At 36.4% G+C, this 25,968-nt stretch overlaps 1 protein-coding gene across 5 annotated transcripts in view; it reads right to left on the bottom strand.

The window, feature by feature from the left end:
• The window catches only part of glsb (glutaminase b), a 43,409-nt gene that overhangs the window by 2,711 nt on the left and 14,730 nt on the right, over positions 1-25,968 (bottom strand). For 2 of the 5 annotated variants that reach the window (XM_065252120.1, XM_065252122.1), the window contains exons 4-16: positions 23,432-23,561; positions 23,257-23,336; positions 20,929-21,092; positions 19,138-19,196; positions 15,937-15,969; positions 15,790-15,848; positions 13,463-13,529; positions 13,244-13,294; positions 12,555-12,731; positions 12,060-12,191; positions 8,068-8,160; positions 933-994; positions 778-854 (exon numbers count right to left, since the gene is read on the bottom strand). In XM_065252120.1, coding sequence (XP_065108192.1) covers positions 778-854; positions 933-994; positions 8,068-8,160; positions 12,060-12,191; positions 12,555-12,731; positions 13,244-13,294; positions 13,463-13,529; positions 15,790-15,848; positions 15,937-15,969; positions 19,138-19,196; positions 20,929-21,092; positions 23,257-23,336; positions 23,432-23,561 — 1,184 coding nt within the window. Of the gene's footprint in view, positions 1-777; positions 855-932; positions 995-4,594; positions 7,262-8,067; positions 8,161-12,059; positions 12,192-12,554; positions 12,732-13,243; positions 13,295-13,462; positions 13,530-15,789; positions 15,849-15,936; positions 15,970-17,556; positions 17,607-19,137; positions 19,197-20,928; positions 21,093-23,256; positions 23,337-23,431; positions 23,562-25,968 lie in introns of those variants that run through there. The other 3 variants (XM_065252121.1, XM_065252123.1, XM_065252125.2) reach the window with 3 other exon arrangements.

Genomic DNA, 25,968 nt, shown 5'->3' with positions numbered 1-25,968 from the left:
ATGACTAAAAAAGCCAAATAAATAAAACAAGTTAAATCTCGGATAAACAGGCAGGAATCTCTATGCTTAAACTCTGGGGGCGTGTCCACGGGCAGCGATAAAACCACGCCCACTTGTGGGAAAGCTGCAGTCTTTCTCAATCATAGAGTGTCAAAAAAAAAAATGAGATGACGATTCCTTCCATTGTAATGAATTGAAGGCAAAATGTCCGACCATGGCCGCTGCCATGTTACGCAAAAATGCCAGTTTGGAGCCAGGGTATGCGCAGAAGGAATCGTTTGTGTTCAAATTCAAACACCGCCCTTGAATGTCTCATTTGACTACCTTGCTAAAATAAGGTTAAGTTAAATTCAACTCATTGTGTCGGTATCGGAAATTAATAGTTATGTCTACAATCTTTCATCGAAGCTCAGAGAGTCCGCTAAGAGAAGCTGTCAATCATAAATGTCAATCATAACGACATGCTCCATTCTATAACAACAAATTAATAGCTAAAATGAAATTCATTACAAAAATGAACAATTGAACACATATCAAAATTATAATTATTTAAAGTGAACAGTTTAGCACGTGTGCTTAAATTTTTTTTTTCTCAGAAAACTTCTTGCATAAAATAGATTCAAGCACTTTCAATGACCTGTATCTATGTATGTATATTTTCAAAAACTTCCCAGAGCCTTGAATTTTTTCCCCCAGATTCACAAACTTTCAAGGATTTCAAGGACCCGTGGGAACCCTGAAACTAAGCTGACAATAAAATAACTTTTGTTGTTATACCTTCAGCAGCTGCTACATGCAGAGCTGTCCTGGAGTCATAATCCCTCTGCTCCATGTCCATGGATGACAACGCAAATCTGGATGACAAACACAAATCACAGATATTACCGCAAACAGAACAGACACTTCTAGTGAATAAATGATCAACTGTGTACCTTCTCAAAGCAGACACATCTCCTGTGTAGGCAGCAAAGAGAAGATTGATGACAGATTTCACCTGAAATTATAAGAGAAATTTTGTGAAACCTTTATGTGGTTTGCTATGATGAAGGGATGGCAGAAAGACCGTCTCTTTAGCTCTAATAGATAAAGAGAGAAGTGGCAAGAATGAAACATAAAATGAACAATGCAAATTAAATAAAATGCATTAAATCATGAATACTTAATTGCTGGGATCTTCAAGTTTCTCAGATGGATCCACTGATGGTGGACAGAAAGACTATGCTGGGACCCTCTGTAACTGGTAGAGCATGGTGCTGGCAACACCAAGGTCGTGGGTTTGATTTTGAGGGAATGCAAGTTAGTTAAATCAATGTGTACTAAGGGTGTCACGATTTCGAAATCGATCGAAATTAAGTAACAACCTTGAATAAAAAAATGGAATCGTCGATGCTGCCACGGCCCTATGTCACGTCCGGCCGGCTTGCCAAGCGGAAAAAAAACACACGTATTGAGTGCTGCGAGTCAACCCCTCTAACTTAGCTAGCTACAGCTAGTCAAAAAATAGCACGGTAGTTGCAGGAGACACCACGCGAGCTGCTCTTTACATGGGAAGCAAAAAACAGCAAGCGCCTCCCGCCTTCATCTGAACTCAATCAGAACAGGGATGCTAAACAATTAATCGTGATTAATCGTTAGCAGAATAAAAGTTTTTGTTTACATCACATATGTGTGTAAACTGTGTATAATAAATATTTATATATATATATAAATATGAACACATTCATGTATAATTTTAAGATTTTTTTTGATATATTAAGTATTTATATTTTTATATAATATAAATTATACATAAATATACAAATGTATATACACATGTAAACATTTCTAAAACATATACATGCATGTGTGTACATTTATTTATACAAATTTATTATACACAGTTCACACACATATATGATGTAAACAAAAACTTTTATTCTGCTAACGATTAATCGCGACTAATTGTTTAGCATCCCTAGAACGGCGTCTGTGCCATGACCGGTCGTTTCTCTGAATTAAGATCTGTTTAAGTTTCACAACAACTTATTTCAGTTGCTTAAGAGTTATGAAAACAGCATTTAAACATGACTTTTTGGGGTATAGTCTCACAATCTCATCTGATGGTAATAAAAGCGCGTTATTAAGGTGCAAAGTACTGACAGGAATGTTCATCTGACAGGAAGTTTGGTTTTATCAGATGTGTGCGTGGACCATAGGGAGGGCATCTCCGGATTCAAAGTCAGATATTATATTTCATAAAAGTCTAGTGTAAAAATGGCATAGCATTTTTTTGTGCTTTCAAAAAGAAAAAAAATCGAGAATTGAATCGTGGCCTTAGAATCGGAAATGTAATCGAATCGAGGATTTGGAGAATCGTGACACCCCTAATGTTTAAAGCAACAAGTGTCTGCTGAAAAATTGGAATTACCTTTGAAATACATTTGAAGAGATTAGATGCAAAACTATCCAAATGTGTCTGGCATGTTTTCTTGTAAATAAGCTTTTTTCAAAATGGCTGGGTTATTTTTGACCCATAATGGGTAAATATTGGGCAGAACACATGCTGGGTTAAAAATGACACAATGTTGGTTTGTTGTTATGCAACCATGGGGTTAATTTAACCCAGCGGTGTGTTCTGTCCAATATTTACCCATTATTGGTCAAAAATAACCCTGCCATTTTTAAAATGTAATTCTGACTGGCCTGAAGCTGGGATTAAATGGATTTTATCTAAAGTATTTTTGAACATATAATACGAGCCGAGAGCATTCGGTTAATATCATTATCTCACTCTTGCCAGAGGTGGTGTTTAGAGGCTTTTGCATCTGAGCTCCTCATTTGTTTGTGTATCAAATGTCACTGTGCTAATATCATGTGACTCTTATATTTATTATCACATGTTAAAGTTACAAGAACAAACTAAGTAAATATGATGATACCGTTCACATACCAAATAAACTATTAGGCTAAGAGCAAAACATTTGCGAATCAAATTCAAAATGATCCATTATAATATTTCTCAAAATCACTTATTTGCATTAAAACTGCATCAAATTAAAAATTTATGATAAAGAAAAGATAGAGCCACATGGTCACAGAAATGAAGGTCTTCAGATAAGTTTCTACTCTTAAATTATATTTATGCACAGACTGAATATTTGTCAACAGTGAGGCTGTGTATCAGCAAGAATCTGACATTTACGATACATTGGGTTGGAATATGATACAATGATATGCATTGTGTCGCTGTAAGCAGGCGATATATTGGGATATTTCTTATTTTGGGAATAAAATAGGATATACTTTTAGGAAACCTGTCATCAAGAACACACCACCATGTGTCAAACAGTAGGGATGTAAACTCAAAACAACTGGCATTTTTTTTTACTGATATTGCGTTGTTTTTTCTTAGAACCAATACAGTATCAGCAAACAAAATATCCTGATACGCACATGTATTGATATTGCCTAACACCCCTAGACTGAATTTGTACACATAAATTACGGTTTAAAGATGTTTTTTTGCACACCAGGCTCAAAAGGATTGTCCAGGATCAATAGGATTAATGGAATGCCAATAACAGAAGGTCCTGGAAATTGATTATGTAAAACAGAACAGGAACTGTGATTCGCTGCATTAACCTGAAATACAGTGGCTGGATTCCCAAAACCCTTTGATTTTACTTGAAAAAATGCTTTTTAAGAGATTGTAAACACAAAGCCCATGAAATATTTTAGAATTTAATGACTGAGAAAATCAGTGGCGGCTCTTGACTTCTCCTCCGAGGGCGCAAATTCAAAATATTTTTGTTCGGAGTGTCATGTGTGTTGCTTGTGTTTGTTGCGTCATGTGAACCATGTGCATCACGTGTTTTGTCAAAATAATATTGCTGCACACACGTCAAAACCGTTTATGATAAAAGAGACGCTCACATTTACAAAATATACTCAAGAAACTCCCTTAACACTAAACTCTGATTACGCATGATATTATGTGAGTATCTGGCAAACGCGAGCGTCTCTTTTATCATAAACCATTTAGGCGCGTCTGCAGCAAGCACTTATTTTGACAAGACACGTGATGCACATGGGTTCACTCAACGCCCCGAACACATATTTTGAAATTACGAACCACACACATGACGGGCTACATACATGTTGTGACGAAATTCGCAAGAAGCGGCCTTGAAAAAGAAGTCGCCGGCCGCCACTAGAGAATATACACAGAAATATATATGTTAGGTACATTTCATAAGTACATCAATATCTATGACTTGTTTTTATGTCTGGGAATACCAATTTTTTCCATGATTCTGGGAAACCAGAAATTTGTTTCATGTGATATTTTTGCTCTTAACAGTGATTAAACCCATGCAAACGTAAATGCAAAAAGCTGTTTTCATGCAGGCTGAAATCATACCGAATCAAATCAATCTGATCAGAACTGAATTTTAATTTCATTTATTAAAGACTTTGAAAATCATTTCAGACACACAAACAAACAGTCAGATAAAAAGCTAACGAAGAAGCCTAAAGGCCGTTTTTAGTTTGTTTATCCACAGATGAAAGTAACAAAGAAAACATTAATTTCAGGTAACAATGAGATGAGATGAGATGTGATGAAATATATTTATTATGATACAAAACGTAAAACCAGGACAAGTTACAGTACATAAATACACAATGAGAAAACAGAATAAAAATACACAACTGTTTATGAGGGTAAGACAGGTTACAACCAAAATCAGGTCATGGTAAAATGTGTATAAAAATTAGATGATGAGCGTGAGCTAAAGAGTATACTGCAAAAGAGCTCATCTGTTTTGTTAAAAAAATGTCAGTAAGGACATAAAACTCACACCCAATATATAAGCAAAAGGTCCAGTAACACTAGCAGCACAAAACATCAAATCATGTAACATGACATGAAAATAAAGCACAAATACAGCAGTCTTACTATATATAGGCAGACAAACTACAACATGCAGTAGTATTCACGCTTGCGAATGCATGTACAGTAGCAATTTATGCAACAACAAAAGGATAAAATGAAACCCTTTGTAGAATGAAAACTATAGGAATTAATAAAGGAAACAGCCTGATGAGGGCAGTGTCTATCCAATAATAAAACTCACTTTAAAAGATTATCAAAGCTCAGCTTCATATGAACCCAATCCATAAGGTGCGTAACATTTTTACACTGCAAAAATGACTTTCTTACTTAGTATTTTTGTCTTGTTTTTAGTACAAATATCTAAAAAATTCTTAAATTAAGATGCATTTCCTTGCAAGTAAAATGACCTAAAATAAGTCTATTTTTTCGACATAAAATATACAATTTAAGTAAATGTCTGCTTAAAACAAGCACAAGGGGTGAGAAAAAAATATTTAAATAATTTTACTTTAACGCCTAATTCAAGAAAAATTTTCTCACCCCATTGGCAGATATTTTTGCTTGTTTTAAAGACACATTCACTTAAATTGGATATTTTTTTTGTCTAAAAACTAGACTTATTTTCTTAGGTAATTTTGCTCAACAAGACAAAAATACTTGACCTAAGAAAATAAGTCTAGTTTTTAGACAAAAAAATATACAATTTAAGTGAATTTGTGATTAAAACAAGCAAAAAAATCTGCCAATGGGCTGAGAAAAAAAAAAATACACAGCAAAAATTGATTTTCAAGAAAACATTTTCTTAGTATTTTTGTCTTGTTTTCAGTAAATATATATATAAAAAAATCTTAAATTAAGATGCTTTTTCTTGATGAGCAAACAACCCATGAAAATAAGTGTAGTTTTTAGACCAAAAATATCAAATTTAAGTGATTTTGTGCATAAAACAAACAAACAAACAAAAAAACTGCCAATGGGGTAAGCAAATTTTTCTTGAATTTAGTGTTTAAAAAAAATGTCAAGATTTTTTGCTTACCCAATTGGCAGATTTTTTGCTTTATTTTATGCACAAAATCACTTAAATTAGATATTTTTGGTCTAAAAACTAGACTTGTGTCGTTTTGCGCATCAAGAATTTTTAGATATTTTTTACTGAAAATAAGACAGAAATACTAAGATTTATTTTTCTTGAAAATCTTTTTTACAGTATATTTAAATAATTTTACTTTTTTCTTAAACACCTAATTCAAGAAACATTTTCTAACCCCATTGGCAGATATTTTTGCTTGTTTTAAGCACACATTTACTTAAATTGTATATTTTTTGTCTAAAAACTAGACTTATTTTCTTAGGTCATTTTGCTCATCAAGAAAATACATTTTAATTTAAGAATTTTTAGATATTTGTACTGAAAACAAGACAAAAATACCAAGTAAGAAAGTCATTTTTGCAGTGTAGCAATAGAGTGTCTAGATGTAGAAATTTGAAAGAATGCAAATGCAAGATCTGTGATGAATACTCAGAAGAATGTGTCATGACAAAAAATTTATAGTTAACTAAATGTAACCAAAACCAAGCAGCTGACTGTGAGTCGAAGTATTCGGACTGCAAGGTTATAATCAAAATGGCATTATCCTAAGGGAAAATATGTTAACTATTCTTTTAACAAACCTGGCTGACCTTTACTAGAAAAAACACACGCCGTCGTAAATCTGAGTGGGTCAGTTCATGGACTTATGCGTGTGTTTGTAACACCATAAAGATAAAATCCTTAGAAAGTGTTGCAATAACACTACTTATATCATTACAGGCTATGTATGGCAGAGTTAAATATATGACCAAAACGTTTAAACGTAACGTAAAAGTGAACCACCTGCAATCTGTTCAACACTTGCTGGTCTAAACGGAAAAAAGTTTGCACTGACTACTAGCTACACGTGATGTAAACACAATCCAAACGTCCCATGAAATAATGTCTTAGGTAAAAACCCCTGACAACCAGAAGAGAACCGAGCTGTCCTCCACCACTCATCAATGAGGAGACTCATCAAGTAAGAAGAATAGACTTGAAGGCTTTGGTCAGAACCACACATATGATATATATATACACACACTACATACGCTGGCCAAAATTACAATCCACTGAAATTCATTAAAAATAAATAACTGCATTGATAACATACTGTATATAAATATATGCTGTCAAACAGCCCCCACAGTTGAGTCAGGTCCATTTTAGTTCTGCTCTCCATCCTTATCCATCCTATAGACTACAGTAGTGGAGCTGTCTTCATTACACTCGATAGGCAAGACCTTTCTCCAAAAACTGTCTTTAAGAGCTAACTCTTGTTGAAGGCTCTCGTAATCCATCGGTCCAAAGGTGAGCGGCTGTGTAACATGGAGAATGTATTAGTTTAAGTGCGCCTCCGGAGATGGGCTGGATTTCGAAGTCAACAAAAACAAGACCTTTCTATTCACAATGGAGCTGGAATTTGAAAATTCCCAATACATCAGTACAAAGGCCAAAATGGTCTTCTGTCTAATTGTGCAAACAAATGACTCTTAGAGCATAAATTGCACATTACATCAAGGTTAGCTCATGATCATTATTAACCAGGCCCACACAGAATCTGCACGCGCTTAACTCGTGAAGAAAAATTAACATAACCGTAAAGCACGAATTCCCACCCCTGACGTATGCTAGCAGCATTAAAAGTACAACTTGAGCTCACGTCTTTCTTTGAGCTATACTTTTCTGGCATTAAAACAGACGCGCCGCAGATTTTGTCTGGGCCTGCACATAGTAGATCTGAGAATGCACAATAAACCAAGCAAAACAATCTCATCCAGATAAACATGCAAAAAGCATAAAAGCTGACATTCGACATGCAGAATCAACTCTCATGCACAGCTGAAAGGATGCAATCTCCAAAGACCTACAAAACCGACTACACTTTCAGAGTTTAGTGCAGATATGTAATGTCAAAATATTCCTGTAGGGGGAGCAATGTGTGTAAAGCTGCACAAGACTGGAGTGTTTAGTGGAAAAACTTTTCCATTGCGATTTTCTCCGTTTCAGAGTCTTTGGTAAATAATTAGTATACGTGCAGTCAATCGTACAAAATGTGGTGTAGTGTGCCGATGGAGCACGTGGCAAGGGCAAAGCTGGCAGTCAAATGGAAGATGGCACTCACCCGCTGTTCCCCTCCCTCTCGACGTGGGTCGAGCTTCTTAGCGAAATGCCTCAGGTTGTCGTAGTTGTGGAAATTGAACAAGGACACCAAATCCTAAAACAGAGACCAAAGTGTCAGAGACCAGCTTTGCTGTTTAAGGAAAGTTTTTCACTTTCTTTATTAAAATACACACAGAATGTACACAAAATGTACACATTTTCAGAACAAAATGGCTTCTTCTGGCAAACGTCAGTATTTATTATCATCTTTCTTGGCACTAAGAACTCTTTTGAGGAGACTGAAGTCATTAGATTTAAATTAGAAATGATTAATTTAAGTTTAAAAGAGCCTGCAGGTTTCTGCTATTGCTCAAGTATAAGTGAAGGTCGCAGTAAATACTTGAAACTCTAGCAACAATTTTTTTTTCTTTGGAAACATGTATAATTAGGTCTATTTGTAAATCAGAAGGGCAAACAAATTCACACAAACATGATTTATTTTATTATATTAATGGCAAAATTCCATATACATAAATGTAAATTCTCTGGCCGAAAACCATGCTTTACAGTATTTAAAGAAGAAATTATACACTATGTTGATCTAATATTACCCTAAAAAACTGAGAGCCTGTCAGATTCTTAAAGGGACCATTTAACATGTCCGCCCAAAAAAAAATCAATTCATACTCCACACGCCAAACAGACGGGGGCAGTAAACCTCCAGAAAAGTGAGTTGGTCTATTTTAATTTAGCAGCTGCAAATTCAGCAGCATATATCAAGTTTGATTTACATTAGCAACTAAGTTATCATTAGTCACAAAAAAAACATTCGGTCTCATTAAAATTGCAATGTTTTCCGCTACGTTTCGTGCGTCCATTTGGTGTTCATTATAATCGAAGACATTTCAAGCTTCTTAGCTTATGTTACATTTTAGCATCAGCTTGGTAGATAACGGGTGAAAACCGGATCGGATCCGTGGGTAGAGCTAACTATTAAACGTTAACAGCTAAGGATGCGCAATAATTTGCATGCGATAGTCATTGCGCTTCTCGTCAGTGAAGCCGGTTTATTGATTAAAAGTGAATCGCCATCAGCTGCTTTCAGATGGAGCCACAGTTACTGCACAAAGCCGTCGTTCATGTACAAGCTGAGCATAGGTTATGGCAATGCCTATTATAAGTGAACTTCTAGCGAAATACTAACAGCATCTTACTTACCAATCGAAAAGAAAAGTTGTCATTTCGGAGTCGAACCTCATTTCTTTCATGTTCATTAGTTGTCTCCAGCGATGAAAAGCAGTGCCAGTAACGTTATTTACTCTGGTTCGGTTACTTTATTTATCAGATTTTATTTGTGATTCCGAGCGCGTTGTTCCCTGCAGCAAATGTTTGTGATACTGGTAAATGTCTCTTGCTTTAGCCATTCTTCCGCTCTCTTCCCTGAACTGAAATACGTCCGAAACCCCTATTGCAAGGCAGGAAGGCATCAAGGCATGTCCGAATCCATGGCTGTCCGAATTGCATTTCTCTGAGCTGCATTCATAAATCTTAAATCAACAAGTCAGCTGTCTTAGTTTTCGGACGCAACGGTAGGGCTGTACTCCCACTTATTCGTGTATTGCAGTTTGGCTGGCGGTTATGTGCGTGGCCCGCATACCGCCTCCCATGGTCGAAACTGGTATTACAACACCAGTCGGGCTGTAGCTAGTAATTTAGCATGCTAATTCAGACTGATATTTCTGCAGCCCTATACCTTGTCATTTTTTTAATGACATCTTTGCCCTTATTTCTTCTCATTCTTTTGATGCGTGTAACTAATTTTTAAAAATCTTTTACCTCAATTATTACAAATGGCACCTTTAAGGCTTGTAATTATTTTAATTTTTTTCTATAATATATTGTTTCCCCCCTAGCAACAATGTCTTTATTTTCATTTTAAATTATCTAATTTTGTGTTATTTTTGTTTATTTTTTTCAGACAGTTTATATTTGGATACACTGCTTTAATATTTATATTACTGTCAATTGTTCAATAAAAAAAATACTTGACACTTAAGCTTATTTTATATTCTGTTTTTTAAATTGCATATGAACTAGGGCTGGGCGATAGAGCTAAAATGTTTATCATCGATATAATGTGTTATATCATTCGATACATTTTATTAAGCTTCTTTAAAATGACAAGTAGAAAAAAGTTTTAATTTAACCATTATGTTTTATTTACACCCTTTTTAAAGGCAAACAATTAACAATTTTAGTTTAGCAGTAAAAAAATGTGTATATCTTACATAAAGATTAAATTGGTGTTAAATAAACTCTATAAATGCTCTCTCTGGAGACTTTTGCACACTTCTGTACATACACACACTGCTCGAGTGTCTCAAGGTGGTCTGCTAGTGACAGCATAATGACCCAGCCCACAATAAAGTCAGCTCACTTAATATTAAAGCCCTTTGTACCATGATAATGTTGAAATGAGTTTTCGTAACAGTATCATTAAACTGCCTTGTTTTTTCCGGTTTAGACCGGATATAGCTCATTCATTTAGAGCCTTTCTTTTGTGCCAAGTAACAGGTTGGCAGCAATGTCTGACTGACTGATTAAATCAAATCAAAAATAATAATTGACACAACTACAGTGATCAGATTTTGGCCATAGTGCCTTACCCCATTAACTTGACCAAATGTGACCATGTCTGTGAAATCCATGCCAAAGTCTCATAATCTAATGATGAGATTAGGAGAATCAAAGTTGATTTTTGACATGAGCTTACCCAGTCAGTATTAAAGATATACTAAAGGATATACTTATACACAGAATGTTCTTTACATCATGTAGGATGATTTCATGAAGAAAATCCCTAAAAATGACCTTCGGTACCCTTGTAGGGGTCATCATACGCAGAGCATATTGTAGTTCATGTTAATGCTGAATTCATCTGGACACACAGAGAGTAATGAAAGACTCCTTGACCTTTAACAAGGGTCTGACAGGCTCTCACTTCACGAATACATGGTAATGAGTGTGGATTGTTGGATAAAGCGAAGGTTAAATACTGAGAATAAACATCATGAACTTTTTGCTCACCAGCCAAAATGGTTAGTTGCTTTCCAAAGTTACTAGCCACTCACCATTTTCACTGTCCACAATTTTGTTGTTGGTAAAATACAAATACTTTGTAATCCTAAAATAACTTTATTTGAGTAGCATTACGCATTGTGTATCATTTCGCATAAAGGGCTCGTTATAGTTGTGCGCAGGTCCTACGGCGTAGGTTCCGCGTCGGTTTCATTTATACTTTTGGATCACCGTCCACGTCGACGTGCAAACACACGCGCAGACTGCTGGTAGGCAGTATCCATGCGTGTAACCACAGTAGCAGCGCGACCGTCAAAGAAGAAGAAGCTTGGCAAGTAAACCCACAAATGAAAAAGAAACAGCAACTTGTTGTGTATGATTTGAGAAGACCAGCAATGATGGAAGTAAATAAACAACGACTTTTGTTGCAGTTTGAGTTAAACCACTCCTCAACTTGGCTCATCTTTGTTTTCACCGTCGCAAACGGAAATACCTATGATACTGTTTTTTAACCTGATGGGAGGGGTTGTGGTGGACCAATCACAGCACTTGTGGTCGCGTAGAACTGACACACTGTTAAAACTGTATGTCAGGCTATGCAGAGCTACGCATTGGCTACGGCGTAGAGTTAGCGCACGACTATAAATCGGGCTTCTTCATCATCATAAAAATGGCACCTTAAAACAGCTTTATAATACTTAGTTATAATTCTGAAAATTAATTAGATAATACTTTTAAAATAGGATATTAATGTAACTACTGAACATTGGTATCGATCATCACATCAAGCTGTTGCCGTCCCCCTGCTTCGCATTGTGCTTAATTGCAATGCGTATGTTCGGTTCGATCTACATCATCAAATCTTTGCCGTTATATAAGCAGAACTTCTACGTTAAATGTGTTTGTGCGAATATGCAAATGAGAAAATTCACACACCGTGCAGAACTGGATGCCTCGGACACTGTTGCCGAGCTTGTCCAACGGAGGAGACCAGCACATGATGCCCATCACATTAGGCACAACAAGCAAAATACCACCAGAAACACCCGACTTGGCTGGAAGACCCACCTAAACAAAAACAAAAAACAAGACAACTTGTATTAAATGAATTTTTTAAGGGATTAAACGCGGTAGCTGCTATCTAGCTAAATGGTGGGTACCATAGTTATGTATACATAGATCCGGCATTCAACCGCTCCACATAAATGCGTCCGCCATTTTGGAACGGTACACTCACAGATTTTTACAGTAAAAACATTGTGCATTAAATCAAATTAATACAACTGCAATGACTTGACTGTAAATTTTAAACTATGATGATCTGGTAAAACAGCCAGCAGTTGGTGAGTGGGTGCACATAATGAAGGTGCGACTGCATGTGGGAGCTGTTGTGTTGTGAATGTGTGTAAATCTACATGCATGAAAACTTACATGGAAGGCGAACTGTCCGGAGAAGTCGTACATGCCGCAGGAGTGCATGAGACTAAGGGTGTTTCGCACGGCCTCTGGGTTCAGCACACGCTCGCCTGTGATTGGACAGAATCCGCCGTTGGCTAGCGTGGCAGCCATGACACTAGCGCTCTCGCATGTTACTTCAATAGAGCACAGCTGCAAAACACAAACGGCATGTAAACATTAACAAATGGGTCAATATGTAAGAGCTTTGGTAGGTTCTGCCTTAATTCCTGAAATTTACTGAGATCTATTAAAGAATAGGGTAAAAACATTTTTTTGGGTAATTTATGACGCATCTGAATATCATCTACAGTAAGCCAATTTTGATAATGTAAAGTTTATCTAGTTTCTGTAGCTTGCTTTGAATAAAAACCATAGCCATAAATGTAAATCACAAATGGCATTACATCTAATAGATCAAAGGCTATATTACTGACGGTTATAAGTACATGTTTAAATTTGGGCATCTGATCAGAGTCTTCAGGATTTTAGTGTCACGTTGTGGTGTCTTAAAATATTTCAGTCATATAAAAGTCTTAGATAGTGAGTATGGCCATTTGAGTTGAATTTAAATGTGAGCAGAAACTGCTATCTCATTTCACATAAGGACAATCATCAGACTGCACAACAACTAAAAGTGTCTCTATAATTGTCTCTGTACACACCTGAAAGTAGAGGTCCAGGACAGCGGTCATATCTGTACCATCTGGAAAGCACTAGATAAAGAGAACAAGAGGTTAATGTTGGGCCAGGATCAAAGCTCACACGGCAAACAAGCAAAGCAGACAAAATCTGCAGGGAAGAGCGAGAGAAATACCGAGATGACTGGTGCAAACAAATGGGATGTCACTAAATCACATCAATAAAAGCCCTGAAATACTAACCTTCTTCTCTTTCAGATAGTAACCAATAGCGAAATTCCTATCTCCCGACTCACGCTCCGATTGGAATCTAAATCAGGATAGACACAAGCATTCAAATGCTTTAATCAAACCCAACACGCATGCTATACTTGTAACAGACAATTCATCTTTCTCTTTATCCTTTGGTTAATGCTCTGTGCTCATTCTGTAAAAATTAGGGGTGTCCTCGACTAAGGATTTACATTCGAATCAGAATTGTCGAATCTTTCCATAGTCGACCGATAGTCGAATCATCTATGTTTGTGTGCATGGGTTGGCAGGGGGCCAGACCAGGTACAAATTGGTAACTTTTATTTTCTTTCACAAGCAGCACACATAAACAACTTTCTGATAAAGTGACCAAAACTGTCTTTCAAGTAATAAATGAAGACAAAACTGGCGATGCATTTATATATATATATTTTTAAGGTAAAATGTAAGGCAACATTTGTTTAATTATTCCTCATAACATTTTAAAGCCACGATCTACAGAACATCACACAAAAATACATTTTGATAACTAAACCTAAAAAAATAACAAAGGTGATCCTGCCTTGGAAACTCCGGCTTCAATTAAGTGTTTTTATTTAATTTGGAGATAGCGCGTCAAAGCAGTCATGACCAAAAAAAACCTGACAAATGAGAAATGACAAATAATTTGTGATTGTGACTGTAAATGATAAAAACTAATCTTTATATACAATTCATTAAACGTTAATTTATAACAAGAAAAACACTGAAATTAATGATTTTATACACACTTCGCGTTATTATTTAGCACAGAAATACCTGCTTGCTTGCTTTGACTTTGATCATCTCTGTATTAACTTAACTTAATATGAGACGCAGAGCACCTAGCCCGTTCGGCTAAATTACAAGCGCAAGCTATCCATACAACGAAAAGCTATCCAAAATTTACATACTTAAATTAGATCAGAATTTCTGTTTTTAATAAATACAATTTATAAAAAAAAAATAAGGTCAGAAGTAACAAAGTGCAGAACAAATATGCAAAATGCCTCAAGTGCACGGAAACAAAACACAAGCCAAATAGTTAAATCAGATAACCCAAAGTGATTTATAAATAAAATAAAATATAGAAATTATTAAAAGAACGAAAGGCATAATATAATTTGCCAGCTTTGTCTTTTAAATGTAGAAACAAAGAGGCAATGGTTTATTAAAAACCTCTTATGGATGTGAAGCCCGGTCACAGGGGTTGTTGGATTTATTAAGGCACTTTAAAAATATTTATTGAAAGCTGCTACGTCACATATAATTTGCAGCATTATCATAATATGCAGTATATTAATATATTGTGAGAAAGCTGTTATATGTGAAATCAGATAATGTGTGCACCCATATACGGCCAAAATTGAATGATCCTCATTTCATAACACATCTGCGACGATTCGACTGTGAGATTGGTAGTCGAATCAGGCTTCTCCTATCGATGCATCGAATCTTCGACTATTCGTGGTCACCCCTAGTAAAAATGTTAGCTTTTTAACTCTTTCCCGCCACTGACCAGTTATCTCGTCAATTAAGAGAAAACATTTGCATAAAAAATACGTCTCTGAAGAATTTTCATGTTGCAATACCGTGATTATTCACTAGATGACTACCCAATTTATGAAAAAACTGAAGCCAAAACATTATTTACTAATTTTAAACTCTATATATGTTTTGATACTCGTTCTGAATCTGATCTCTAACAAAATTCATTCACAAAAATGCAATTGTTTAAGCTTTTTTATGAAAAATAAGAGTTTATAAGAAGAGAAAAATATATAGATAAAATTTAACTTCTTTCCCCAATTTGTTTGTTTGTTAATTTTTTTGTTTGAAAGAAGAGGGTCTGTTTATTCATTTGATATATTTGTATGTTTATATATTTTAAGAAGTTTATTATAGAATTTTAAGAAGGACTATGCCTTAGTTTAATTAGGAAATATAACTAGTTTTAACACACAAGCCTTACTTAAAACATTACTCTTGTGTATTTTGAGGCAAAACAAACGGCACTGATGTATTTTAAGATATGTAAGTGCAAGTTGTTTTCAGTTTGGACAGCTCTTAAAAATGTTTTAGTCTAAAACTAGTCTAATCCCAGTCCGGGAAACCGCCCCAATATATTTTAAGGCGGCGGCATTTTGTGAAACCTTTGTGAAAATAAAAAAATGCTGGGGGGCAACTTAAAAAAAAAGGCTGGCGGGGAATGAGTTAATAAGTATCCACATAAGAGCAGTTGAAACGAAATGTCATAAGACACCCACAAAACTGATAGCCCAATGCATATGCTATCTTACGTTGCATTACTGAAGCCGACATATTCATTTCCTGCCATCTTCTTTAGGAAGTTCATCATCTGCGAATCAGAACAGTCGAATTAAAACAGCACCAGTAACAAAAGTACCAGTGAATATCAATGAGAGCTGTAATGTGATTTCACTCACATAATCAAACTTCTCAGCATTGCCTGCCCCCTGCTGAAAAACACAGAAAAATGTGTCAATAATTTCATCTAGTCTTCGTTTACAAAAAATCAGAACAGTAAGGAGATTTTATTCTATATAAATAATCAGTGCAAAACTCAAATCAATTATTAGTCTTTGGTTAGAAATCAATGAGAGGAGAGACTACTGTAAGATGAACCTAATAATGATCATGTTATAACTTGACTATGGTAAAGTATTGTTATTTTCTACAAAGAAAATGATGATGAACCGCTACAGAACAGAAACTTGAGTTAAACTGTATATCAAGACCTGTACGCTAGGAAAAACGGAGTAAAAGTGATTCAGCCATGGGTAAATAACATCCCCTAAAAGGGTTTGTGTGTGTATAAGACAAGGCTGGGAACAGGTTGTTCAAGAATGAATTCAATTTAAATAATAGGGTCCACTTACATCCAAAAACACGAGGTCTGACCCAAGCAGGTTTGGGAATTAAAGTTTCACGTGTGCCTCAGACACGGGTCGGGTATAATATTAGCGCATCAGGTAATTTAAAATGAATGTGTTTTTGCCCAACAGACCAGAGAAGACCCGAACGATCTCGCGTGTGTGCATCGAGTCCTTTTCCAACCCCCCTCTGTTGCCAAGAGCGCTTGCGACATCGTGTGGCTGGCGGTAGATTTTCGTTAAGCCAGACCTGTCAATCAATTTTAAATGCACACTGTAGCGTTACCTTGGTGTCGTTGTCAGATAACAAACAAAAATAAATGGAGCAGTGGGCCAAATTGGTTGCGAGGCCATTCGGGTAAAACAAAAATTGCCAGTGGGCCGGGTCAGACTCGGGTCTAATTTTGCAGCGAATGTTCGGCAACCAAAACTATTCGGTCGGAAATAAAAAAATGACGGTACTTTCACTTATTTGTCCGAACACCAAAAATACTAATAATTTTCGAACCTTTGGTGCATGACAAATTATAAAGGAACAGTGACAAAGTGCTGCAAACTAAGTGCTCTTCTGCAATACAATATAGTTTAGCCTCTTATAAAATCGCCACGTTTTATTTTGTGCCACCATAGTTACTCGTGTAACTACTCACTTAACAGTCTTTAAATAGGGAAAACATGGAAGTGTTTGGTGGCTTCTAATTTTATCCCTGTTTGGATCCTAATGAATGAATGGGGCTAGGTTAAATGCTAACACATTCATGACGCGCTGTGCCATGAGTAAGTGCACGGATTGAAAAAAAGATAGGTATGAATTAATTTGTCTAAGTTGAAGTAACAACATAGTAAAATATTGAAAAACGGTGGCGTTTTCCTTTAATGCTATATAGATTAGCATTCATCATCGCCTTTACAACCTGCATATTTGTACGATCTGTCAAGCCAACATCAAAGTTAGATTATTGTTTTAACCAAACTTTGGCTGAAAACAAGATAATAACGCACAGCCACGACTGGTCTCCGTGCTAGTTGTCAAAACAATGTAAAAAGTAATGATAGGAGATACGTGATCCTGCACGCATGTCCGTCTTATTAGGGAACACAATGACACTACTGATATTTTAGTATCCAGGCTTTGATCATGGGGAGGGAGAAAAAATGGAAATAAAAAATTACCAACGTCATTGACCTGCAGCAGTGGTCAAAAATTCCCACAGATCCTACGTCTGCAAAATATGCAACAACACAAAAGCACACAGAGAGCCTTCAACAGCATATCACACGGTTTAGTGAGCGCTCGAGGCGCGGCTCAAGGACTCGGGAGGAAATGATGTCATGCGTTACTGAAGTGCAAGGACATCGAATGACGTGACATTACATTCAGTTGTGACCTTCCAAAACACATCAGGGGTGAAAGACATTCACAAGTGAATTTAAAGTTGTGTGTGTTAATGAGTTGTGATGAGAACCGTGTTGGTTACGAGATGCTAAACAGTGTAGTGTGGTGCATCTGCTTGCTTATGTGTGGATTTGTGCTGTTTAAAACAAATAAATATGATGTTTTTCTTATGTGAACCTATCACTGCAGAGGTTTACGTTTTTTTGCTGGTCCGGCTCAGAAAAGCTTTCTGAAAATGTTTATGTATTTATTCACAAATGGCTCACTTCTGCATACATGCGCACGGTAGGGCAGGTGGTATGACTCTCCATGTCAATTGGTGGATAGTTTGCAATAAAGAAACATGGACAAACTTAAATAGTTTTTGAACTATAATATAAAACAATTATTTATGTTGCTGTACCTCATTTGGTAGAGCAGTGTGTTAGCAGTGGTTGTGGGTTCGAGACCCAGGGAACACACATACTGATAAAACAATGTAAAGATTAAATGCAATGCATTATTTAAAATTAATGATAACATTTGTTTGCCCCATCTAACTCTAAAACATAAAATATAATGTAAGAAAATGAATTATTATTTAATTTAAAAAAATAAGAGCTACCACACAATTATTTAAATATAAGCCAAAATTTTCTACATTTCCAGCAAAAGGAAAATACATTAGGATATACAATTATTTAATATTGTTATGTTATAGTTTGGTCATACCGCCCACCCCAACATGTTGCATATACTGTAAGGGCTGCAGTGTGAGCATTTAGCACAGTAACAGTCTTATCTGTATGTAAAGTAATATAAATGACCATAAAATGAATTTAAATACTTATATTTCAAAAACACACTAGAGTGTTTTTTCGTGTGTACTTGCACAAGAGTTCAAACACTGGCCGTCCACCTACACACACAGACATCCAAAAAGTGCAAACAACTACAAGAAATACCAGCCAGGTGTAATAACCCCACTATGTAAAGTTCAGTATGCATACCGCAAATACTTAATACAATAACATGCATTTCTTGGGGATCACGAGAGACGATAGAAAGAAATGTTTGGCAAACGCAAAGTCTAAATGAATTTTTAAAATTCACTTCATAAGACTTTGGTTTAATGATCACCACACATTTGACTTTACAATGAGAGTAACCTTGAGTATAAGTGTCAGATATTGATCAATAGGTTATGTACAGTATAAAAACACAAAGTAAGGATATGAAGCACTTAAGTATGATTATTGCATAAAACATTAGCATAATTTATAACAAACACTCTATTCTGGCTAATTTATATCACTTTAATGTAAGTTAAGTTAGAAGGAATAGTTTAATATTTTTAACATAAAATCAAGTGTGCTTACCTTAATCAGAGATGTACACACGATAGCACCAGCATTCACCATTGGATTATGTGGTTTATCTGTGATCCCCCAAAAATTAAAAATGGAAACAAAGATATTTTAGATAAAACTCTTTTGGGAAAGTGTTGCACACACACACACACGCACACGCACGCACGCACGCACGCACGCACGCACGCACACACACACACACTTCAAATAATGCTACTTAAAGGTGCAGTGTGTAATTTTTAGAAGGATCCTTTGACAGAAATGCAACATAATATACAAAACTATATTATCAGGGGTGTATAAAGACCTTTCATAATGAACCGTAATTTGTTTATTACCTTAGAATGAGACGTTTTTATTTACATACACCGAGGGTCCCCTTACATGGAAGTCGCCATTTTGGGCGGCAATGTACAGAAGCCCTTAACGGACAAACTTTTTTTACTAAGTTATCTCGGACGATGACATGTTTGTCCGGTGGTGGCTATAGTAGCTTCTCTTTGTGTTTCAAAAGCGAGGGGTGAACAGTGGACTGAACTGTGGTTGCAATTCACAACATCACCACTAGATGCTGCTTAAATTTACACACTGCACCTTTAAAACACCATCGTTTATCAATATTTTACTATGTTCTTTCCTCAACTTAGACAAATAAATAATAAATAATAAAGTTTGAGTGAAAGGTGGAGTATTCAGGAGTGATGATGTTACTGCGCGCAGAAGTTGAAATGCTGCAAACTAAGTGCTCTTCCGCCATACAATATAGTTCTAATTTTTTATCCGCTTAAAAAAAATCACCACGTTTTATTTTGTGCCACCATACTTACTCGTGTACCTACTCATGTAAGTGTCTTTAAATAGGGAAAACATGGAAGTGTTTGGTGGCTTCTAAATTCATCCCTGTTTGGATCCTAAGGAATGAATGGGGCTAGGCTAAATGCTAACATGTTCATGACGCGCTGTACAAAGTTTAAGTGCATGCATTGAAAAAAGATAGGTATGTATTAACTCGTTCAAGTTGAGGTAGGAACATAGTAAAATATTGAAAAACGGTGGTGTTTTCCTTTAAGTAGGGATGCACCAAGAGAGATGTTTTTTGGTCGATACTGATTTTAACAAATTACTGTCTGATTCTGAGATTTGATAACTTTTGATAACTGATGTCTTCCGTAATTGATATAGATCACCTTTTGTTGATCATGATCATGTAAAAACTGGTTGATTATGCAACAAACACTATACAACTCAGAGCTTTCATGCAGGTAATCAGTTTGTTATTTCAGCCTTTGGCATGTCAAAGATTATTTTAAACTGATAAAAAATCAGCCGATACATTGGTGCATCTCTACCTTTAAGTAATAGTAAAAAATGCGGGATGCACCGAATTATCAACAACCGAAACTATTTAGCCGAAAATAGCAAATATAAAAAACCATTTTCGATGTTCGGTCGAAAAAGCGAAAAGACTGCATAAATTATACCAAACAATGATGATTTAGATGACAATAAATAAGCAATAAAATAGTCTGAATACATTTTACCGAACAATAAAAATTGAAGACTTGATCAAACCATCATAGGGTGAAATGTATGCACGCTTTATAAGTGTGGAAAGTGTGGCATGTCGGCAGTGTGGAAACATTGTCCAAGAAAGATGCTTTTTAGCTATGCTTTTTAGCTGTTTTCGGTAGAACAGTTTCAGTTACTGAACATTCGGTGCAATATATGTGATGCTTTGACACAACTGCTAAATCATTTCACTAATAGCATAAGTCTATTAGTGAGGGTTGAAGTCCTCACCATCCTCATCCAGAAAAAGTTTGTTGAAGCGTAAGCCGCTGGGCTCTTTCCCAATGAAGCTGTGCACATATTCGGTGCTGTGATCGTGCACAGCAACAGCGTACTTGAGTGGCTTCACGCACGACTGCAGGCAAAACGGCACTTTAGTGTCACCCACTGTGTGTCTGTGCAAATAAATGAACAGAGATCAGAACCACGGATGTGATACAGATGGTTAAAGTTAACTCGTTCAGGCATGTGTGAAGATCTTAGTGTTTTGTAGAGGCTTGCACCTTTTACTTTGGAAAGGTAAGTGTGTTTACTACACACAGTAACAAAACATGAGCTGAACAGGATAATGGACAGTCCTGGTTTCTAAAGGTCCTCTGACTTTTTAAGTTTTCGGATTCAGCAGTCCATCACTGCACAAAACACATTGTGGTCACCACAAGCCTTTTTTATCCTCACTGCAAGTAAACTCTAGATGTAGTTTTATTTGACCTTGAATCACTTATTTTCATGGTATTCATATATGGAGGCATAGAAAACAACTTTGGCTAACTTGTAAAAGATAAAAATAATAAATACTGCCTTTAACCTCAACAGCAAGTTCTTCTCCCTCTTAAACGTAGATAAGCGTATTTATTTTGTACAATTATATGGTTACTTGCATTGTATAACTTCTACAACCCACCAGTTGAGACCCTGCTATAAAACACAAGATAACTGTGGTTATTCAATAAATATCTGCTGATGGGCCAAGGCTCACAAATAAAAAGCTACAGTTACTTTTTAACAGGCTTGTGAATCATCTCAGTGTGCGATATATAAATGTATATATACCCCAGGAACCTCCATAGCATTATATAGATTTTATCTTTATTACCTCCTAATTATCAGAGAACAAAGGATGTACCATGGCACTTGGGGCTAAATGTTGAGATAACCGTTATTGATTTTATGGTCCTGTTATCAGTTGACCTCACGTGACTAACACATAACACATCCTTCCCGCTCTACAGTCAACACATGTTGTATTTTAACTTAGGGCGCACTCACATTACGGCTAATCCAACCAAACCGTGCCACAGCGCGATTATCACCCCTCTGTACTCCATCCCGGGCTTACTTTCATCATTAGGATGCGATTGTTTTGAAAAAAACATGAAGATAAGCGCTCCCTTAACTCTTTCACCGCCATTAACGAGATATCTCGTCAATTAAGAGAAAACACTTCCCCGCCAATGACGAGATTTTCCGTCTTTCCGCAATACCGCTATTATACCCCTTCCGCAACTTTTTAAACCCGGAAGTATTGCCCTATGGCAAGCGGCTGCATGTCCGTGTCTGTTTTAAAGATCGCTCTGAATGGGATCTCTATGAAAAGTCAGTCACAAAAATGGAATTATCTCTGCTTTTTGCTCAAAATGTGGTGTTTTTGCAGAAACCTACCCTTATTCATAAGCTGATTACAAAAGAACCACTGAAGGTAGGATGAAACTGTTTTTTTTTTGTTTGAAAGCAGAGGGTCTGTTCTTTCATTTGGTATATTGTATGTTTATATATTTAAAGAAGAACATTTTCTGGAAGGCATTAAACTTTGGTGAAAATCATGAAAAACGCTGGCTGGCAACTTTTTTTAAAAACGCTGGCGGTGAAAGAGTTAACACTGGAGCTCATTGTAATGTTAAGTCTGTGTTTTTTTATTATGAGTTGTTTGGTGCACAATGACACACAGCCCTCTCACATGCCTATCATATTGCTTAGTTGATCTGTTGCGTGTGCAGCTCAGACATTCATGTAACCCTGCCGCGCATCAAAAGGTTTTTACGAAGGCAGATGAAGGTAAGTGGTCGCGCAACTGATGTATCTCATTCTGGCGCGATTTGTGATCACACTAAGCCCAAGTGAACTGCAAGCTGGCCAGGGCACGATTAATCAATCCATGCCCGGGCATGGTACAGATTGATCACACTAGATAGAGTGTTAAAAAGAACCAGGCTCGGGCGTGGTTTGATTTGGATAGTGTACATTCGCCCTTAAGGTTCAGGACAAAAAGAGTGCTTTTTATGTCTGTTTTATGTCTGTTTGCTGCAACATAAATTGTCTTTGGAAAATTAAGCAAGTTGAACTGAACAAATCACATTAGCTGGCAATTTATTTAAGGGGTTTAGTGACCAAAGCATTTCCGATACTCCACATGGATCGATTAATAGATATCCAAGACAGCTTAGATGTTAAATATGTGAAAATGTATAGCTTCAGGTCACTGCCTCTAGTATGTGACAAGCTCGAACTTAGTGATATCAAAGGTCAAAATAGCAGCAAAGGAAAATACATGATTCATACCTCTGTCCATCTACTGTGCAAAGGGACACGGCCCACAAATCTGGGCTAAATTTGGCAAGTTGTGGAATGTAGTCGGCCACCTGGTAATTAAAGAAATCACATCAGATCCCAGTTCATCAAGGTTCAACATACAGTAGGTAGTCGAAAAGAAAACACAATGCAAAAATAATCTTACCAGTCCACCAGAAAGCTTTTGACCTTTGTTATAAAGACTGTCAATGTGGGAGGCAAACGACTGGAAATCAGGGATAACAAACTTCTTGCGGAATGCCTGGGTTAGGAGTACAATGTTGCTTTGGACACATCTGAGGAAAGAAAAAAATTAACATTTATTTCACAGCTCTCTTATGCCAGTAATTGCCTCAAATGTGTATTATGAGTAACAGATTTTAGGAGAAACATCTGAGATAAAGTTAATGAGACATAATGAGAAACTAGGATGAAACTAGTGTTGGGCGATATTGTCCGGCATGCAGACTTTTCAGATGTGAAAAAGATGCTAAGAATCTTACATGCGTTTCAAACAGTGCTTGGACCTGTAACTCTTTCCCCACCATTGACGAGTTATCTCGTCATTTGCGCCTGATGCTGCGTGTCAACTTTTTTTAGCAACTAGCAACTTTTTTTTACAAATGCTGGCGGGGAAAGAGTTAAACCAACATTTACAGATTTCAATATGAACTCAAATATTTCTTATCAAATTCTCCATGATCATATTAATTAAAATCATTTCATATCTCTATACTCTAACTATACGTCAGCAATTGCATCAAATGTGTCTCAGTATTAAGCCTAAAAGATTTCAGGAGAAACATCTGAGATAAATTTGATCCTGAGATGAGACAACTGTACCAAATGTACCAACTGCTATTGAAAAACTTGTTATGATAAAACCACGACATGAGAGCAGTAATGACTAATTTTACAGACCTTTCTGTATGCAAAGAACACCTTGATGTAAGAATGTGATGTAAGGAATTTAACTGACGTGTGACAAACCCAGTCATACCAGTATCACCGGGTGAGGGAAGGGGTTTAAAATGGCTTATAGATGCCTGTGCAGCCATGCGCATATTACTTATACTTTGGAATTAGGTATCATTTTTTGAACAAGGTGCTTGAAGTGAGCCGGTGCACACTGGTACTTCTGTCATGTTGTACGAATAAAAGGCCGCAGTCATTGTAACCTTCACCTGTAACACTGACTATCACAACTAGCCTACCTGGATGACCTTCTAAATTAGCCCAAATATGCAGTATACAGCAAACCACACTGTACTAGAAGCTGTTTCCCTACAGGGATGCACGATTATAGATTTTGTTTTTTAAGAACTGGACTTCCACGGAGATCCACAAACAACCAAAGAGACACGTGCATAATGCTTTCGAAATGCTCTCGCGGAGCTTTGTTATACATTGCGCCGACCGACGCACGTCTCTTGGATTGTGGATCTGTTTTTTGTGTGTGTGCATGTGAAACAGAAACACAAGGTGTAACAGAGCATTTACGGTTTCTTAACTGTGGCATTTTAATGCGTGGTTAATAGTGAAACTGTTAATCGCTGCATCCCTTTTTCCCACAATGTAAATCACGTTTTCTGCTGCCAGCAACTTCTTAGATTAGTCTTACAAGTTAGTCATATTTTCTTTCTATAAGACTGTCATAACGTTTTTATATCAGTTACATTAAAAAGTAAATCCAAAGTAAGACTGATTAGCCCCAAACCAATTGCTAGTTAGTCATACTAGTTCTTGAGACACAGTCTTAGGTAAGCAGCTGGGTGATTCTCGCGAAATTAGTCTTATGAGGTGTCATGAAACATTTTGATAAAAAAGTAAATGCAAAGTAAGAGTATCAAAATAAGAAGCATACAGTTACAAACATCTCTTCATGTACTATTTTGCACATGATTTCGAATGACATCATACAACCAGTTTTGTTGTTTTTTCCACATTTAAGGGGAACATTTTCATTACCGCAACGTGTCCATGAATGGATTTGGGTTCTTTAACATGGAAATATTTATAATTAAAAAAATCTAAAAAATAAAAAGCTTCAGTGCATGTTATACTATAAACATTTACAGTAAAGAAACATGTGGTATTTGGTGATCTTGGTAAATGGAGAGACAATAATAAGGAATATAAATGTGTCCAAGACCAATTTTCTAATCCTCTGCAACAATTTTCAATCATTGTTTAAGCCCTCAAGGAACTAACATTTTCAAAAAAAAAAAATTTCGTCCCATGTTAACAAGTTAAAGCATGTGCACCGCACGCGTGAGCAGCGAATGCTCGCGTGGCAGGAGCGTTGCTGAAGCATCAGTGCTGCTATCGTTTCGGCGGCGGCTCTATTTTTGCTGCGCTGCTCACGCTCAATTAAAGTGACAGTGCATTGTTTTAGGGCTGCAACAACGAATCGATTAAATCGATAAAAATCGATTACTAAAAGTGTTGGCAACGAATTTCATTATCGATTCGTTGTGTCGCGTGACGCAGAGACGTTTAATAAAAAATAAATAAAAAAAGGAAAAACTTCAGTTAAGCGCGAAGCGGAGTGAACACACTCGCACTGCGTTCCAAACCGCCTAATTCCTTACTATATAGTAGGCAAAGAGTACGAGAAGTAGTGCTTTTCGCCTACTATATAGTATGGAAGTATGCGGTTTGGGACGGAGCGTCGGTCTCTCTCGCGCACTGTTGCTTGCAGAG

Source organism: Paramisgurnus dabryanus, chromosome 15, assembly GCF_030506205.2.
Source record: "Paramisgurnus dabryanus chromosome 15, PD_genome_1.1, whole genome shotgun sequence".
In the NCBI taxonomy this organism is placed as follows: domain Eukaryota; kingdom Metazoa; phylum Chordata; class Actinopteri; order Cypriniformes; family Cobitidae; genus Paramisgurnus; species Paramisgurnus dabryanus.
This window is presented reverse-complemented; position numbering and strand designations above follow the sequence as displayed.